This window comes from Acanthaster planci, linkage group LG07, assembly GCF_054643075.1.
Source record: "Acanthaster planci isolate LZ-2023a linkage group LG07, COTS_SCS, whole genome shotgun sequence".
Lineage (NCBI taxonomy): Eukaryota > Metazoa > Echinodermata > Asteroidea > Valvatida > Acanthasteridae > Acanthaster > Acanthaster planci.
Window position 1 is genome coordinate 11,127,777 of NC_141783.1, and position 18,181 is coordinate 11,145,957.

Here is an 18,181-nt window from a genome sequence, read left to right on the forward strand (position 1 = left end):
GTTGAAAATTCTATTCTTTTAAAATTTTTAATGAGTACTTTACTTTCTGAAGATACATTATTCTGTCACTTTCACATGAATCTGCTTAAAAAAAGCTACCATTGCGCAATTTTTTTTCATTTAAAACAAAACAAACTTCTCCCTTCCTTTTCATGAATTTTGCATTTGAATATACAAATTCGGAAAATAACATTTGAATATTCGATAATCGATTGAATATTCAGATATTCAGCACAGCTTGAGCACATGATGCAGTTTAGAAACCTAACTTATTATTTCACTGCACTGAACCAGAAGAAAATCGAATATACGACTACTCAGCTATTTGGCAAACATCTAGAAAATTAGTCAGGTTTCAAATGGCACCATGTGCCCTTGTTTAAATTTTTCAAACCCTGAGATCCTGGGGCAGGAAATTACTGTAGCGTTAAAAAGAGTGCACTGAACTTACCACTGGTCCAAGTAATGTTCCAGCCTGGAAGCTGGATGTTCCTGTCAGTAGTAAAGAAGAAGCTGACTTGGTCAGAATTAATGGTGAAGGGGTCCGGGAGCATCAGGCCTGTGGCAGTGCTGTAATTACCCTGGAATGACATAAATACACTTGCACTCTGCGTCGATGGGCCCACAAAGACGTCCAACACATCTTTGTTCACCTCTGTCACAAACGATTCGATGGTGAAAGTTATCATCTGAGCTCCAACAATCTTGATAGAGTAGACACACAGTCTGTTGTTGGGATATATGTTTGGGTGGTTAGGGGAAGTGATGGATCCCGATCTCTCATCAAAATGGTATGAGCCACAATTTCCTCCTGTAACAAAACAATTAATCGATTGATCGATTACCGAGCTTCTATATACTGTGAATGAAATGCCAATCCCATCTTCTTTCATTAAGAAAAAAGGGGGAGGATAGTTTATAGTCAGCTTCCTACAAATTTTGAGAACAGAATTCACAGTTTCTATTCATAAACCATGCATTTTTTGATAATGTGCTTCTCTCTCCAACCTTCAATTTTCAGTCAATCTTTCAGTCCATTTTGCTGCAAGTGCAACCATACTGAGAATATCAATACTCACCCGCGTCCAACTCGCAATTTTGACCGTCCCGACCGAAAGTGCAATTGCAAATGTAGTCATTATTTGACAGATAGCACTGACCCCCATTGGTACATGGACTTGCGGCACATGCTGTTAGGGAAATGAAGACAAACAAGCAAAAATCAATGATGACATTATCAGTTTGGTAATTTAAAAGAAAAACATTCTTTTTAATACAGTATGTAAGAATAGCGACGATAGCGTTACCGGTAGTCCTGAAAAAGTAAAAGTAGAAACATCTCAGAAACTAGTCTTACTGGTATTGTGTGGGTTCCCATTTCTGTTGTCTTGAAAGGGAATTTATTCTGGTATTACTTACATGTATGGAGCCACTATTAATGTAAAAATGACTCAATAAATACATGTAAGCATGGTGTACATATGTGTAACTGGCCTAGTTCTAGAACCTTTACAGATCAAGTAATCCATGGTAAAGCTATCAATTGATCAAGTGGTTTATTTTCTCATTTGCACCCTCTAGCACGTGGACGCAAAGTTTTTACCTGCATACTGTGCTTGCTGTTGAGCGGTACTGACTCTCTGAGGTATTCTAGTTCTGGGCAGGGAAGTTACAAGCACTGTATACCAATACTTGAAAATCTTGACTTTATTGACTGAACAAATATGACAGGGTTTTGCAAGCAATGATACGATTTTAAACAGACCTGCAGAAAATCACGGAATAATTGTTACAACAGAGGAAAGATGAAGAATGATGATTGTTTGTTGCATGATCTACGTACGTACATGTATAAAATATATGGTCATGAATGAACATCAATAACCAGTGCAGAGCTGTGCAATACATCCCAATTTGCTGTATTGCTTCAATTTTGTCAAGTGCAAATTCGCATGCTAAGTTTGTCAAGTGCAAAATTGGCATGCCAAGTTTGTCAAGTTGGGCATCAAACAGAACCGAATGGTGGGCGCGACACAGACCAGTCGATCGGCAAGACTACATCGTGCTGTCATATACAAATGGATGACAAGTCCTGAAGACTCAAATTTAGGGAAAGACTTCCATACCCAGACATCACTTGACACTCTACGGTACATGTATGCACAAACCTTATGAGACTGATCAGAAAACTTCTGTTTTCTAGGTAATTTTTTTTTTACTTTTTAGGGCACTACACGGGAAAATTTGTTGTGTCCTTATGTGAAACTCTCCCCAAATTTAGGAGTGAAAGTGTTGAAGCATTATAAAATAAAAACTAAAGAATATTTCAGACCAGTCTCATAGGGTTTGTGCACAGAGTGTCAAGTGTCTGTGTATGGAACTTTTTCCAACTTTTCTTTTCTCTGTAATCCTTTTTGGCAAGAGTTCTATACACGGACAATGCCAAAAAAGCATAGAAACCTTCCAAAAACTAACTTAATTACCATGCACAACTTGAAGTCTAGCCAGGGGCAAGTGGTTTTTGGGTGTCTGAAAGTAACTTTCAGGCTGTACCAGCATTTAGCACACACAATTCAAATCGGCAGTCCACTGTGAGGGAAGCCAATTGTCATGTAAACATTACACTGAATTGGTTTGCTTGCAAGCTTGACAGTACACTTGCAGGGTACAATGACAATGAATAATCATACCCCCAAGTCAGTTCTGTTACTGTAGACCTTTTCACTAATAAATACATAACTATGCAGGCATGCACACAAATGGCCTTGGCAGCAAGAAGTGTGAGCAGGCCATTGAAAGCACACTGGGGTGTGATTTTGATCATTTTCTCTCAGGTTTTTTGGCTTTGTTCAGTTTTTTCTTCAGAAAATCCCATTAAATCATTTTTTCTATAAAACAGCATGAAAGGAGACCAGCTTAGATAATGCAATCCTGTGCGCATAGGGAAAATCACGATTGTAAAGTCTTTCTACAGAGCACTAAAATTCCTGCATAGATTAGAAACTAATACCAAAAACAATTTAATGGGATTTATTTTTCAATGGTCCACTCACACTTCTTGCCGCCAAGGCCATTTGTAAGTGTATGTGCACATAACTAGTTAACACTGGTGAATAGGTCTATTCTGGGAAGAGGGGGACTCTGAGGTATTTTTGAACTACTGGTATATTAGCCATGCACGAATGGCACAAGTAGTTTAACTCATGCAAACACCAAGGAGATGTATGTCCATTATTCAAAATTTACTGGAAAACCTTGACCGTATATGGAACTCTTTCCTTAATATTTTTCATCATGTTTATGTTTCTCATATCCAACCAACCCTTACTTTTGGCTACGTTAAAAAAACACCTCATTTGTCCTGCCGATACTAAAGCCCCAATATTTTCTGGCAATGAGCAAGTATTTTTTACCACCCTTTTCTAGATCAACCCATTCTCAAATAAACTCATGCCATCACTCATGGTGAAAAAAAGATCTATACACGGACATAGCAGACATCACTTGACGCCCTGTCAATGCAATCCTATGGGACTAGGCTGGCCCTCAAAAAATTCTAAGGGCTTGCTTAGTACCATGGAGGAAGGAACACAGGTAAATGCTTCAATATTTTCCCTGCTAAATTTGACTTTTGAAGACATGTTATAGCTTTCTGATGGCCGGTAAATCACTGCAAGAGGTTCCTCAATGCCGGGAATAGTCGCACCTATAAAAGTATTTCTACCTCCATGGTCGCACTTACGTTGGTGATTAGCATACCGAATCCTCCACAGAAATTGTTGCCTCACGCTGAAGTAGTACTAGTGCAAGTCACGAAGTTTAACGGCGATGCAATGTAAGTGCAAAACCGGGAAACACAGGCAGTGAGTGACCGAGAAAGTGGATAAATACATGTAATGGGCTTAATGTACGTACAACCACAACCATAAAAGGGAAAAGATACAACTAGGCCTACGAACAACCATGTGTTCGTTCCTCCATGGTACAACCGCACGGACATATCAGATCAACACAGGCAAGTGACTGTTGGCCAGGTTGATCGTCATACATTACATAACGTATTGGCTAGACAAGCCAAGTGTGCGCCGCTTCAGTTCGGTGCGCACAGTGCGCGTCCATGCAAGATATATACTGGTACGCGCGTAGGCCTGACTGAAATCGGGATCTTGACTGCGACGTCTTCTCGTTCATCCTAGGGCCGTTTTCCAATACTCAACTTCGTCTCCCTCTCAGACTGTGTCCCCGAAACCAATCCCCGATTGTGGGCCTGAAGCGTTTAAATCAAATTGGATTACTGTAAGGTTTTGCTCTCTTGCATCTTATTTGATGTTTTGTGGCACTATCATTAGACTAATTAGTGCGCTTTCAGCTTCGAAGTCAGGTAATAAAAAACAGTTGAAGCCTGAACGGAACCGAAGTTGAGTATTGGAAAACGGACTCAGATACATATCGAGACCGCACGCCGTTGCTTGCTTCGCGCCCTCTTGTATCCACTTACTACTCTGAGTTCACTTCCCAATCCCGACTTGAATCTGCCAACCATTTGTACACAGCATACGTCTCAAGGTTACACGCCCCCTAAAAACACAAACCTCGAGGGGTCTTCCTTGCGTGTTCGGTTATAGACAAAACGACAAAATTCAGTGAGTTTATAGAAACGGCAAGAAATATACCCGTCCCTTCAACCAAGTTCGTACCCCAATCCTAGATCTGCCACTAAGGCGGGTGCCAGACTCAATTTTTAACTTCAAGTTATTTGCACAAAAGCCCCGAAATCCCAGTTCAAGTTGGGCCTAGTGTGAGTCTTAATTTTAAATCCGTATATAATAGTTGTCACAGCGACAGTTTTGCATTAAAAACCACTCTATAAAAACTAAAAGTGAAAACCAACCCAAAAGAGTGAAACTTCCTCTTCTAAGGTGCCATACAAGGGAAAACCCCCAAAAGAGTAACCTATTATAAATTATGGATCCTCTTTTTCAGTAATATTACTCCTTTTATGAAATATAAAAATCTAACTTGAAAATTTCTCTCCGCTCTTGAAAATGATTTTGAAATCTCGTAAAAACAAAGTTGATCAAAAATACGCGTGACGATCGAGGCGGGTCCGATTGTAAATAAAATTCCTGCTATTTAGCCAAGACGAAATCGAACGATCCCCACTCACAGTTCAAATTCCATTGGAAAACAAATTAAACTATTGGACAAATGACGACATTACACCTTGCAAGTCAGTGTACGAACTTGCCTCTGCAAGATGAATGTGAATGTACGAGTCTGCAAATTTGATTGAAAAAAAAATTAAAATAACCTTGAATATGTTATTTCTCAAAGGTGATAAACATGGGGGATCTATATATAACGTCCATACATGTCGAGCTCATCGTTTCTTATAATGAATTAGAGTGTTATTTGAATGGATGATTTTAAATATAATGCTACAGACTATAAAGAAATGTAGATTTAAAAATGAATGGAACAGAGATACCGGTAACAATCTGAAGCCCGATTTTCACTGCACCATACAGCACTACTGACCATTGACAGCCTTTCATTCTTCAAAACCATTCCACGTAGGGCCTACGGGAGATTAATTTTAGTGGATCCATTGAACTACTTTTGTACAATTTCAGCGCTTTGTGCGGCTGTTTTGGCACAGGCCATATAAATTTGACATGTTTTGCGTAACTGGGCCACGATAGTGATCAAGCAGTCAATCATTAAATCCCACTGAGTGACGTCAAGACATTGCTCAAGCCTTCACCTGTCCCCATAGAAACTAGGCGGGGCCCCGGGGCTTATGGTCCCCAACGGTGGCGTGGGAAACGGCGCTGACTTTACTGTGCCTGTGCCCCGATCAAGACTCGATGGCCAATCACAGTCCCGCAACTTCTGAGTCATGCATATTCAAAACATTGAGTTACAAGCTTACTTTCCAAGTTTGTTCCCAAACGCCCCTGAACTTCACAGTATCAAATAATGAAGTAAAGAAAAAAAGATGCGCCAACTGCCGCTGAAGGCGGGAACACTCTGGAAAGAAAAGCTAAATTGGCAGAAGACGCAGACGCATAACTTACAAACATTCCCCGCTGAAAGGATTTTTTGGTTACGTGATTGTGCAAGAGTCACCTAATTTGTGCTTTAATCCCTGTCGTTCCGAGTAAAGGAAATTAAAGTCTGGAAAGCGTCTTTAGGTTGTGTTTCCTTTTAATTCGTTGAAAAAAAATCATCTGCTCCACTTCAGAAACAGTTGTAAAATCGCAGCTTCATACTCGTATTTGCTGAGACTATCCCCACAGAATAAGCTCTATATACATGTAGTTATAAGATAATCTAAACCCGTAAAAACTCGGCTAGGTCAGTTTGAACAATACCAGATAATACCTGTTGAATTCAATTTCTAAGTTGAACAAATAACAAAACTATCAACAACAAACAGACTAAATGAAACGAAACAAAATGCTAAATTGAGACAAGAAATTGAGCACTTACCACCAGTCGTGTCCGGATTCTGTGCTCTCACCGCGGTGATGAGCGCTGTCACACATATCAGCATCGCCAGTCGCTCCATGGCTGGTCCTTTTCCCACCTCTTGATGGAACAAGATCAGCCAAGGGATGTTGGAGTGATGAAGTCAGTGGCTGGAGTCTGTCCGCTTCGCAGTAGCTCCTCCTATGTGATACAGACTGAGCCAGCAACTGGGGCAGAGTGGTGAGCTGCGCACAGGCATACATCACGCCGAAGTCCAGTCTGACAGGGGGTGCAGCCAACTTTTCACGCACCGACGACCACACCAATCACTCTGCTTCAAAGTACAGCCGCGAGGGGTCCGTCAATAGAAATTTGTAAGCAAGGTGCGCCAGGGTTCTTTTGTTTGGCCAGCGCTGAACCGCGGGACCTTCTTATGTAAATTATGTTTTTAATTCTGTAGATTTTTTAACCGGGTAAGGAATCGGTTCAATGGCTTTCTTGATTTTTTTTTAAAGTGCAGGTTGACTGAATCAAGAGGTGTCTTTTGTCTGCCATATTATTTGATAAATTTTTGTCTTTTGTTTTCCGTATTTTTCGATAAATTCTCCTAAGGGCACTTTACCCGGCTAGTTTTTACTCCAGTCAAGGCCGATCCACGGAAAAGTTTCATTGGTTCAATAGGTCAGGAGCAAAACGTCCAAGGATGAAAAATAACTCTCGCAGTGGTAACCGTTTTAATACGAGAAAGATTTTCTTGATTCCATTATATTTTCCAGCCTTTGGAGTGAACATAGCTAATGGCACACATTGATTAAGTTGAGATTTATTCTGAATTAGTAAATTTCGGTCCTTTTTCAAAGCCCTACCGACAAATTCATTAGTTGATAGGTTGCTTTCAATTACAAGATATACAGTACTGCATTTTATGATCGATGACAGATTGTCACTATACTGTGCAGTAACAGTGAATGATCAGTGGCGTATCCAGCCGGGGGGGGGGCAGGGGCTACTTGCCTCCTCTGACGGATTTTTTGTTGCAAAAAATACTTCAAAGGTGGGTAGGAAAGAAATTAATCGGTATACGTCAAATATTAGCACCGCAACCCTTACAAAACAACACCACGAAATAAAAGCAAGGATGTCGAGACCGTAAAGGGTTTTGATATTTTTCTCTTCCCCAACATCATATTAATGGGCCCAAGGCAGCATTCACTTTGGAACCCCCCCTCCACCAAAAGCTGGATAGTCCGCTGGGGGTTGCATATTTTATACCATCCCTCATTTTTAAACCCGATTTTTTCCCAGTTTTTTTTTTTTTTTTTGTTTCCCAGCCGCAGGCTCATTTTAGTCTGGTTCACAGACGGCTCGGTAAACATACTGAGTGTGAAGCCGTGGCCCAACACGCACAAACAGTGGCGCATGTATGCTTGAGGCACACCTTTCCTTTTTAAAAAGGTTCGCCATTGTCACCTTAATATTTGTGTCCGAAAAAGCGAACGGTTGAAGAAAAAGGGATCAGTATCTCATTGTGTGTCACGATTTCCACTTTTTGAGGTCAATTAGGCCTACTCGTTAAAACGGCGACACAATACACTGCTCAACGTAGCAAGGAAGCACCTGGACCCAGTCAATCCTCGTAGGAGTGGGTTATACTTATACTTCACATAAAATCGGAGAACGGATAGGAACAAAATCCACGCATGTTTTGAGTGATTAGGCGATGATTCAGATGAGTATAATCTACAGTCTGATAACATTTGAAAAGTTGAGAACGATCAGTGTACTATACGGCACATAATGGAGAAATTCTCAGAAGTTTATAAGTGGCGTAGCAAAAGTTGGGATTTGTTTTTTCTGAAGCAATCTTAATCCACTGTTTTCATCTGTGAAGGAATCCCCTCTCCTCCCAGCCAAAAGAAGGGCCTATATAATGTTGTTTCTTGAGGGGTCGATGAAATGCAATCATTGTTTTTATAAAATCCTTGAAAATACACCTTTGTGTTTCAGCTAACCTTATTTTCAATTTTGTTAAGATTTTCATTCTTTATACTTTGGTGCCTTCATGGCTTTTACGCTTTTACTATAATTTCTATATTCATTGGCAAAACTTCAATGTAGCACTGATTTTTTTGGGAGAGTTCACATTTCGAAACTGAACTGAACTGAACAGTGTCTTCCCTATCCACAGTCATCCATACCCTCAGTGGTCTGGAAAAGAACAGACAAATTTAAATGTCGTACGAAGCGCTCTCTTTAGTACGCTGAAACCCAAAAGAGTTATGATACACTGAAGTTGCACATGTGTACCTAAAAGAAAAAAATCATTGCATGGACCCTGTACTTGCTTGCACTCTCAGTAACCGGCAACATATCCCAGCGGGAAACAATGTCCCTCTCTCCGCTGGATAAGACACATATTTTCATTGGGAATTTGATAGACAGATTCACTACGAGAACATCTATTGAAGACCTTTGCCTTTACATTAGTACAAGTGGCTCTTCTCAGCTGAGTTAAATAATTTTAAAGACACCAACAGACCGCTTGAAGGCTGATGCTTGGTAATGGTTCCTCTAACATGGCAACGCACCAATGCAAAAAACGTGAAGTGCAATCTTTCTTCTATACGTGTACTATATTAAGGCGCCTTTTCATATGTATGTCTTTTGGATACGTTGCGTACACTATGCGTTCATGCGTTTCACTTTCACGGGAACAAAAATCGACTCCATCTATTTAACGCACGTGTGCGTTGCGTGCGGAGCGATTTTGACGGTGGGCAATGTTTGGCGTAAGTGTTGACGCACATATGGAAAGACACCTTCCGGCGGATGTGTTTAAGGCCAGACTTGTATTCGAGTCACGAAATATCGAGTCCAAGTCCGAGTCACTTCTCTGGAGTCTGAGTCATTCGATTCGAGTAAGAGTCACCTTTATCATTGTGTTGGAAAAACATTTTTAAATTTTCAGGCAAGTTGTATTTGCAGCAATGAAAATTTTTTACCTTCATTTTTCTCCTGCAGAACCTTGTGTTTCTATTTCTCTTAAAACTGATAAACCCAAAATTGACTTTTTTTGGAATGGGATGCTATGACTGATTTTCGTGTCTTCACATAAGCCCAGACCGTACTGACGTCAGACCAGCTGCAACTGATATCCTTCGAACAGCACGTGGTTCAGGCGGTGTTTGCTCAGTGAAAAAACATAACGATGTAATATATGCTGAGTAACAAGTCATACAGGTCGAGTCCGAGTCCGCACCCTTAAGTCCGAGTCATTTGTCAAAGTGACTCGAGTCCGATTCACTAAAAATGTGACTCGAGTCCGAGTTACGAGTCATACAAGTCAGTTTAAGGCGCCTTTCCATAAAGGATGTGTGAACCGCTAAGATGTAACAGACTTATCATTTTTCCCCATGGCAAATTTGTATGTGTGCAATGATGCTTGCACACACGGTGTTCGGCCATCTTTGCACAGCTGTAGAGAAACTTACATGTGAATGAAGACCTTCTGTTCAACTGGTTAGTGTGTGATAGAAAGCCCGAAACTGAACAGAAAAACACAGGCTGCCAATGATTTCACATCAGATACCCCATTTCTCGCATTCAGGAAGAATGCGATACATTTTTTGCGACCCTCAACGACAAATTTTTTTATACTGAGGTGAGGCCTCGTTGATGCGTAAAAGAGCCCTGTTCAGCATGATCATCGCAGCGTGTGGCAGCCGACCTGATTTTTCTCTTTAACTCAAGCGTTTTACACCTACGTATTTGCGTAACGGCTTATCGCCGTTAGCCCCGCCAATTCCCTTGACAGCCTTGGAGTAGAACACGGGACAACAGTAAGAATGGCTCATTTTGAAGACTGTTTGGCTTATTTGGGGCTGTTTGTGCCTTTGCTGTTATAGAATTGAACTCAAAAGCCATGAACTATACGGCTCCCGGCTGGGTGCCTGTGGTGAGCGGGAACCAGCCTACGCTTGATAAAACCAATGAATGTACAGCTCAAGTTTAACCAACTTTGGGACGATCATGTGTCCGCCCATAGCGCGGTATTTCTGCTACCACACAAATCCAAATGGTGATATGTCGTTTTATAAAAAACAGTACTAGAAAATATAGCATCTTATGATCATGTGAGCTGTTGCACACATTTGCACGCCTTCGAAATTAGCCTCTCGCATTAGGTAGGCCTAGATGAAAGTTGATAGGTCTAGAAAGCGACAGGATGAACATAAGTACAGAAGCCAAATCGGTTCACTAAAGGCAAATTTGAGACAGGAAATGTAAACTTGCTGCACCGTTTGTGTGCTGAAGTTTACGGAACAGTTTAAATCTAATCATGCACGAACGTGAAGAAATATTGTAGAAAAAGGGCCTATTGATTAAACTTCACAACCAAATTCAGAATACGAGCTGAACCAGCAGTATGCTGTGTCACATATTCTGCGACTAAGTCTGTGGTCAGGTCTCTTTCTCAGAAGCATAGCTAAGTTGCATTAGGTAGGCCTAGATGAAAGATGAAAGTTGAAGTTTATTATTGGGATAACATTGTCAGAAAATGTTGAAATTCACGGTATATCCCCAGTTTTACATGTACTATACACGCATGAACCACATAAACAAGTACAACGGCTCCGACGCATAATTTCCATGTACCTGTACAGTACATGTACTGTATGTACATGTACAGTACATCGGAAAGCGTGTAACAGACTGCAGTGCGTGCACGGTACGTGGTGGGATCGATTTTGTGCATGTGAAACACGTAAGATCGGGCTGCACAGAAGTGTCAGAAATAATTCATGGAAGTCGAACAAAAAATCTAGTCAGATAAAACTTACTATAATATGTATTTGAGAGTCTAGCCTGTCGTACGCAGTGTCTCATTATTCTCGGAAAACTTCTGAATTGAGAAATTTGGTGGGAAAACGACCAAGAGATCGATTGAAAATAAATGGAAATAGTTTATTATCTTTAGAACCACTTTGAGGCCAAATGTCATATTAATGTATCTTTTCATGAATCTGTGGTGTTCTATTCGGTTTAAGCCTTCTAGAACGCTTTTAAAGAGTTTCAATGTGATCGTCAGTTAATCTTGTGCAAACGAAGTCTTTCAAACGAGAAGAATCAACTGAGGATTGTCAAGTTGCTAAGGATAATTCCGTCTGGTTCACGATGGTCTGGTCAAAATAACCGCCGCGCACGGTCGAAGTCGTTAATTCCCACACATCGAATGAGAGTGAAACATAAGTGTGTAATAGCCATCCCTCAGAAGTGAGGATGACGTAGATGGCTAAACATACAGCAAAGTTACGGAGAAAATTGAGGGGAAATTCAGTCGTGATTGTTGATTGTTGGCAACAGGCCAACGGGCTCAGGCTGGCATACTATGAGATACAAGTCCAATCATTAAAGGAACCAGGAAATAAATATTTTTAGAATCACTTTTTGTGTATCTATGTACCCTTCTTCCATGTATGAAGACTGTTTGACATCTTTTTTTGAGTTTTGTGGACTGAAAGGTGCACTTTTTCAAACATTAAAAACTGACCAAACATTTCTGGACAAGTGAGGGCGCTTTTGCTCTGATGTAAATCCAGGAAGACATGGTTCAGGTTGCACGTTTTCATGTTCAAATGGTGAATCCCAAATTTGCTATCTGGGAATATTTCTGTGAAAAATATTTTTGCTAGATTATTTCCATATACTTACTCATCAATAAATTGCCAAAGAAAATAACATCTCCCATAGCAGTGGTAAAAAAACCTAGAAATTTTCTGTGCACAAATCAGTGCAACATTGAGATTCAGTGTCTTGGATGACATAGAATATGCAAATAGTATTAGCAAAAAACGAAAATAATTAAAATATGGGTTAAAAGTGGAAAACAAAAATTAAAAATAAGGTTAATTGAAACCCAAAGATGCAATTTCAAGGGCTTTAGTAAATTTATAAAAATATTTCCATTTCTTGGTTCCTTTAACCTGCAGACTTCAGCGCACATTATTAATGCCAGTATGCAATTCAATGCGTCTCACGGGAGAGTATTCTTCTTTCAGGATTTGCCCATGGGCCAACTTTACCATTCAACTTTCATTTTTTTTTCGTCTCTATTTACTTTTTTTTTTAACATCTTTTTTGGCAGTGAATTTACCACCTCAATGGTAACAATGACGTGCATTCCTGAACACCCCCGCATACTTTACAATCAAGCTCGGGCTGGGCAGAGGGCACGGTTTGTTCTGTAAGCCTCCATCGAATGCGTTGAATGTTGAGCCGAGACATCCTTTCAGCTAAAGCCGATAGTTCAGGAAAAATGGTCTGTGTGAAAGTCCTTCAAATTTGCCAGCAGCGCATAACACTCCCTCAGCAAAATCAAACCAGGTCGACTAGGCTGCAAATGTGGCCCGATCCCACAAGATGAGTCTTAAAGGGTAGTTGCAATCAGTTTATTCAAAACGACCCTTCAAAATACACTTTTGTGTCTTAGTTAACCTTATTTTTTACATTTCTTTCACTCTTTCAAAGGGTATTTTATCTTGGTGTTTATGCAGAGTATTTAGAATTTCTGTCGTATAATGTCATCTCAGGAATAAAGCCTCAATACTTCATTGGTTTGTACACAAAAACGTGCATTTTGAAGATTCCGCTAGACTAAATTTTATCTTCCTCGCTGATTCTTTATAACAATTAAAAAGCATCAAAACTTGTTTCAGAAATTTTTTCAGTAAGTAAATTTTAGGTTCCCTATTTCAGCTGAAAAACCTATGCACTGAACTATGTATTCCAGTGCTCTCAGTTCTCTAGGAAAGCATGGATAATTCTTTTCAAAAGGGCACTTTCAATGCATTTAACCTAATGAGAATAAAAAAGTTTTCATACACTGAAGAAGAGCAGAAAATTGCAGAAAAATTAAATGGAGCCACACTTTAAGGCCACACGTTTGGTAATTCTGTACAAATAAGAAAAACAGACTTAGTTTTTTTTTTGGTATACGGCTGATTTTGGCATCCCGAGGAAACTGAATCGTGGGTGAAAAATGTTGAGGGTTTCTACTGATATACACGGTGTAAGATGATTGTGAAAGGCCTTTCACTTAAAAGGTTGCTCTTCCGACTTGTGACTCATTTTGGGTCACTACTATAATATGAAAGGGGGTTAATACTAAACAGTAAAAACAGTAAGGCGTAGACCTTGAAATGCGTCGGGAAACAAAATCATAGAAGGGTCGTTCTTTTGAGGTCGACTGCACCCAAGCAGCTTGTAGACTACCCGTTAGGCCAAATGAAAGTAATTAAATTCACCTTTTTTTCCTTTAGGTTGCATTTGCGGTGTGGCTTTAGCATAATGTACCACGCACAAGACCTTTTTTTTTTACATCCTGAGCTCTATAGATATTCTCATGTCATCGCCAGAATAGACGTGTCACGTGACACCTTTTGTGCTTCGGCGAAAAGTAACAGTTTAACGGGTGGTGACGAATTCCGCGTTTTCACGTATCATTAAACTTCTTATGAACCAAATTTACGGGACAGTACGGTCGTTGAAATCGGCGATAAAAACTTTTGTGTTTGCAAATGCCAACAAATAAGATCAAGAGTGTCTGATGTTTTAGGAGCTTAGCAGAAGTTGTCTGCATTTAATGAATTCGCCAGCCGGGATGAATTTTATTGTGACCTAAAATCGCTGAACAGAATGCTGAGAATGAATTTGCCATTACACCCCCCCAGAACTGGACAGGAGATAATAGATCCTCTCTGACCACCACAGAAAATTAACTCAGATAACTCAGTTTAAGAATTATGCGAGCAAAACTCAGTGCTAGCACTACAGTACTCTGATTGTATTGAACAGAGTGCTGAGTAACGTGGACAACCATAACACACCCGTTCTACAGATAACCTAATTTTAATGAAACAAGAAGTGCGTCAGGTTATTCTAAAACCCAGTGTACCCCCATGACCTCCTTGACTGACAATTCCAGTCAGTTGTGGCCATGTAATACTTGCCGCTGATCACGAATACGATCTCGTCCGAAAACGGGACTCTTCCCACAGGTATTCGGGCATCGATTTCTGTGTGGGGAATATTACCTTACCGTGGTTAGGTAATTCTTTTTCTAGGAAGGTTAGGGGCAATGATTATAGTGGCATGGTCAACAAGAGGCTCAATCTATTTCGTGGAAGTTTATTCAGTAAAAAAAATGAAGTTCGAAGGTATAAATGTCGGGCTTTACTCTCCTGTAATATACACATCCTCCAACCAACTAATCCCCCTCTAAAAAAAAAGGTCAAAGTTGCATTCACGTAAACTCGAATCCGTGCCTTGCCGCTTATAAGTCTAGTACTCTTCGAACTGAGCTACCGTGCAACTCGGCCGCAATGTTGTTGTAATTTTTAATTAAAAATTTCTTTTCCCCATTTACACGCATGCACAACGGTGCATATACGCACATTTTATAATAATTACCCCCAACCCGCATCCAAAATGCCACGCGACCACCACAATAATTCTTATTTTGGCCACGACCAGACCGGTCTGGTTCGTAATCGGAACATTCACCAGTATGATGCACAAGTCGTGCGAGCAGGCATGACCGAGTGCATGCATCGCTTTTTAATAACGTTGATGTTTCTCAGACTGGGCAAACAGTCCTGGAGCTCCCTGTTTGAGAAAACCACACATTCAATGAGTTTAGACACCCGTTAATCTGAGTTTTGAGGAATTTGAACGTAAGTCGAGGGGGTCGAGGGGGTTTAGAACAACCCAAGTGTGTCTTGCATCTTTGCGCGTATTATAGGCTACCCCAGCCTATTACTTGTTTATGAAGTTTACTTTCCAAATCCATTGTAACAAATATTTCGGTCTTTTGGTCCAGTCCAATATTACTTTAAATCTGATATCTGTATTTAATTCATCAAGTTTCATTCCTCCTTCTGTATCCCACATGATAGGCTGTCAGAAAAATCTTGTTTCCAACATGCAGCTAATAAACACGCGTATGACGACGCGCAAACTCGACCTCAGGCCACCCCGTTTCCGCGTTCGCTACTTTCCCCCCAAACAAAGCAATTATTGCTTTCGAAACAATTTGTAGCGATTTTGAAAAGTTTGCTGCAGTAACCCGAGGGTATTTTTGATCAAAATATCTGAACATAAGCCCTGACGTGAAGAGTCTTTGCCACCTTGAAAAGGGCTGTCAGGAGGAATGTAAAGTTTCTTGATGAAAGGTCAAGCCTTTCGCCCTCAATGATGTCTATTATCCAACCATATTTTGTCGTTTAGAAGGGTAGGCTTATTTAACTTACTGTACTTTTGCGTTGGTTCTTTTGTTCCCGGAAAACCGTCGGAAAATCTAAAACCTTCACACCTTTCTCCACAACGGCCCACTTTTGAAAACTTCAGGAAAAACTTCGAATTGTCTGTTTCTAGCCTTCAAAAATCGCATCAAAAGAAAAGAGCTTTTCACAAAAATCACTAATTTTGACCACTCGGGTACTATTTCTCAATTTTATTTACATAAAACACTCAGAAAACGGCCTTATCTTTCCATGAAAATATTTTGGGGCAGGAATTTTTATTTCCAGAAAGTGAAAATAAGACGTAAGTTTCATCATGAAAATGAAGCATCTGTTTACCTTGCGCGATTTCTCATGGCCCTCATTACGTATGCAAATAACCCTAAAAAAGAGACATTCGCAGTTAATAATTTCCCTTTGAAACATACGTGTACCGCTTGCATCACCTGTATAAACACAGTATTTTCACGTCTGCTAAATGAAAACACATCACATGAACTAGGCAATGATCTACTGAGCTCTTAAGGTGCAGGTGAGATCACAATTACAAGGTTTATGTGTCTGATGTTTTTAGACAGGACATGGTAAAAGCGGTTTTATGACATGCATTGTAACATTGAGGAGTAATTGTCAAGCCCACTCGTGCAGTGGAGTACATAGTTTCACATTACTAAGAGTACTTTTTTTCTAGTACGTTTTCATGAGATATATTCAAAGCTCGTTTTTACGAGACGTATATAGCCCCCACTTTTAAAGTGGGGAGATGACAGAGGATTGAATCACTCCCCCCCCTCAGTGTTTCGTGGTGAGCAAAAATTTCAAGCGGATTGTGAAGAATACATGTTTCTGACTTCCCAAGGACTAAAATGCACTCAGTATCACCCAAGAAAGGGGGAATTTAAAAAGCCATAAACATAGAATTCTGGTATAACATTCTGCATGAATGTAATACATATTACAGATGTACATCTGTATCATGAACATCGACCTCTATATAGAGTCATTATGGTGCCCCCTCCCCCCGCTTTTCAAATTTTCATGGCCGGGCAAGTCATCCCTCCACCTTTCCCAATCCCGCATCCCCCCTCCATTTCCAGCACAATTTTACGCCACTGGTTCTTAAGAACATTGCATGTACGTTCATGGACAAAACAAAGAGATTAAATGGATTCACTGACAGCGATACAACATAATAGTAACCCTTCCCCTTGCACAAGAACAATGCTACATCTTTCCCTCTTAGAAAAAATCCTGGATAGCCCCTGAAATTAGTTTGACTTTGAGTGGGCTATAAAACAGAATGCCAATGGTAATTTGAAATATGATAAAAGAAGTTTTGATTAAGTAAGAATGACTTTTCAAACTTGCATTAGAATTGAAAATTTCCTCGATTTAAAGCCTCAAAGGGGATATCCAAGGACTCCTTAAAATCCTCGATACTTTGTGAAATCCACCATACTTGAATGAACTGCAATCTGTTCAAAATTCAGTCAGGAAAAATGGTAGTTTCCCTGAGTTAATATCAAAGAAGACTCTAAACTTGGCAACGTGTCTCGTACTGTCGTGATCACTTTTTAATTCCCAATTCTAAAACGTTAAGACACACCTTATTATTTTGATTTAACATGGTCCGTAATTAACATTCTGGAAGACGGTTAACAGGTATAATGGGTCTGGGTTTCGCTAGGGCCATTGAGGGTTCTGAAACTCGTAAAAACCGTAAAAAGACCCCTCCCAATAGAAAACGATTCTAAGAATAGATATAGTAAAAACAAACTTGAAAAAATGTAAATCGTGAAAAACGTATACGTCTCTTTTAGAGAATGTATACTTGACGTTTTGGAAATGTTTACTTCACAGCACTATTGATCTTTCGTAGTTAGCTCGTTGCTTGTTGAAAAGTTTCTTAACCTGTGCATTGTATCTGTATGTGCGCCATTTTTAATCCAAGGGTACGGCTGCTTATTACCCTTTGGGATAGGGCCAGTTCTTTGTTCCCACCGCAAAACCTGGAATGCCGATGTATCGAAAATAAGTACTGTGCTGTTCATAGGTGGGATATTGTCTGCGTTATTGTTATGCATCTGTAGGGGAGCGTTTAGAATGACGTCAAGGGAGGTCTTATGGGGTAATTTTAAAGAGGCACGTACAAACTGCGTTTGGAACGTCGTTTTCTAATTTGTTTTTGTGGAGTGAGAATATTTATGATATTAAATATCCGTTTAAAAACGAGCAAAATTAAATTCTTGCCAAGTCGACCCCTTTTTGAAAGGCATAGTCGCCTGTGAGTTCACTGGACTGTGGTCAATTGGTAGTACCAATTGACCACAGTGCATCTTAACACGACTCTGTGTGTATTTTTAGAGCGCAATTTTCTCACCGAATAGATGGTCCTGTTGACTTGTGTACCA

General features: G+C 40.1%; 1 protein-coding gene across 3 annotated transcripts in view; it reads right to left on the reverse strand.

The window, feature by feature from the left end:
* The window catches only part of LOC110973685 (uncharacterized), a 91,650-nt gene extending 84,908 nt beyond the window's left edge, over positions 1–6,742 (reverse strand). The window contains exons 1-3 of one of the 3 annotated variants that reach the window (XM_022224684.2): positions 6,493–6,742; positions 1,080–1,190; positions 452–811 (exon numbers count right to left, since the gene is read on the reverse strand). In XM_022224684.2, coding sequence (XP_022080376.2) covers positions 452–811; positions 1,080–1,190; positions 6,493–6,571 — 550 coding nt within the window. In that variant the 5' untranslated portion in view covers positions 6,572–6,742. Of the gene's footprint in view, positions 1–451; positions 812–1,079; positions 1,191–3,742; positions 4,025–6,492 lie in introns of those variants that run through there. The other 2 variants (XM_022224686.2, XM_087139120.1) reach the window with 2 other exon arrangements.
* Between the last annotated feature and the right edge of the window lie 11,439 nt (positions 6,743–18,181).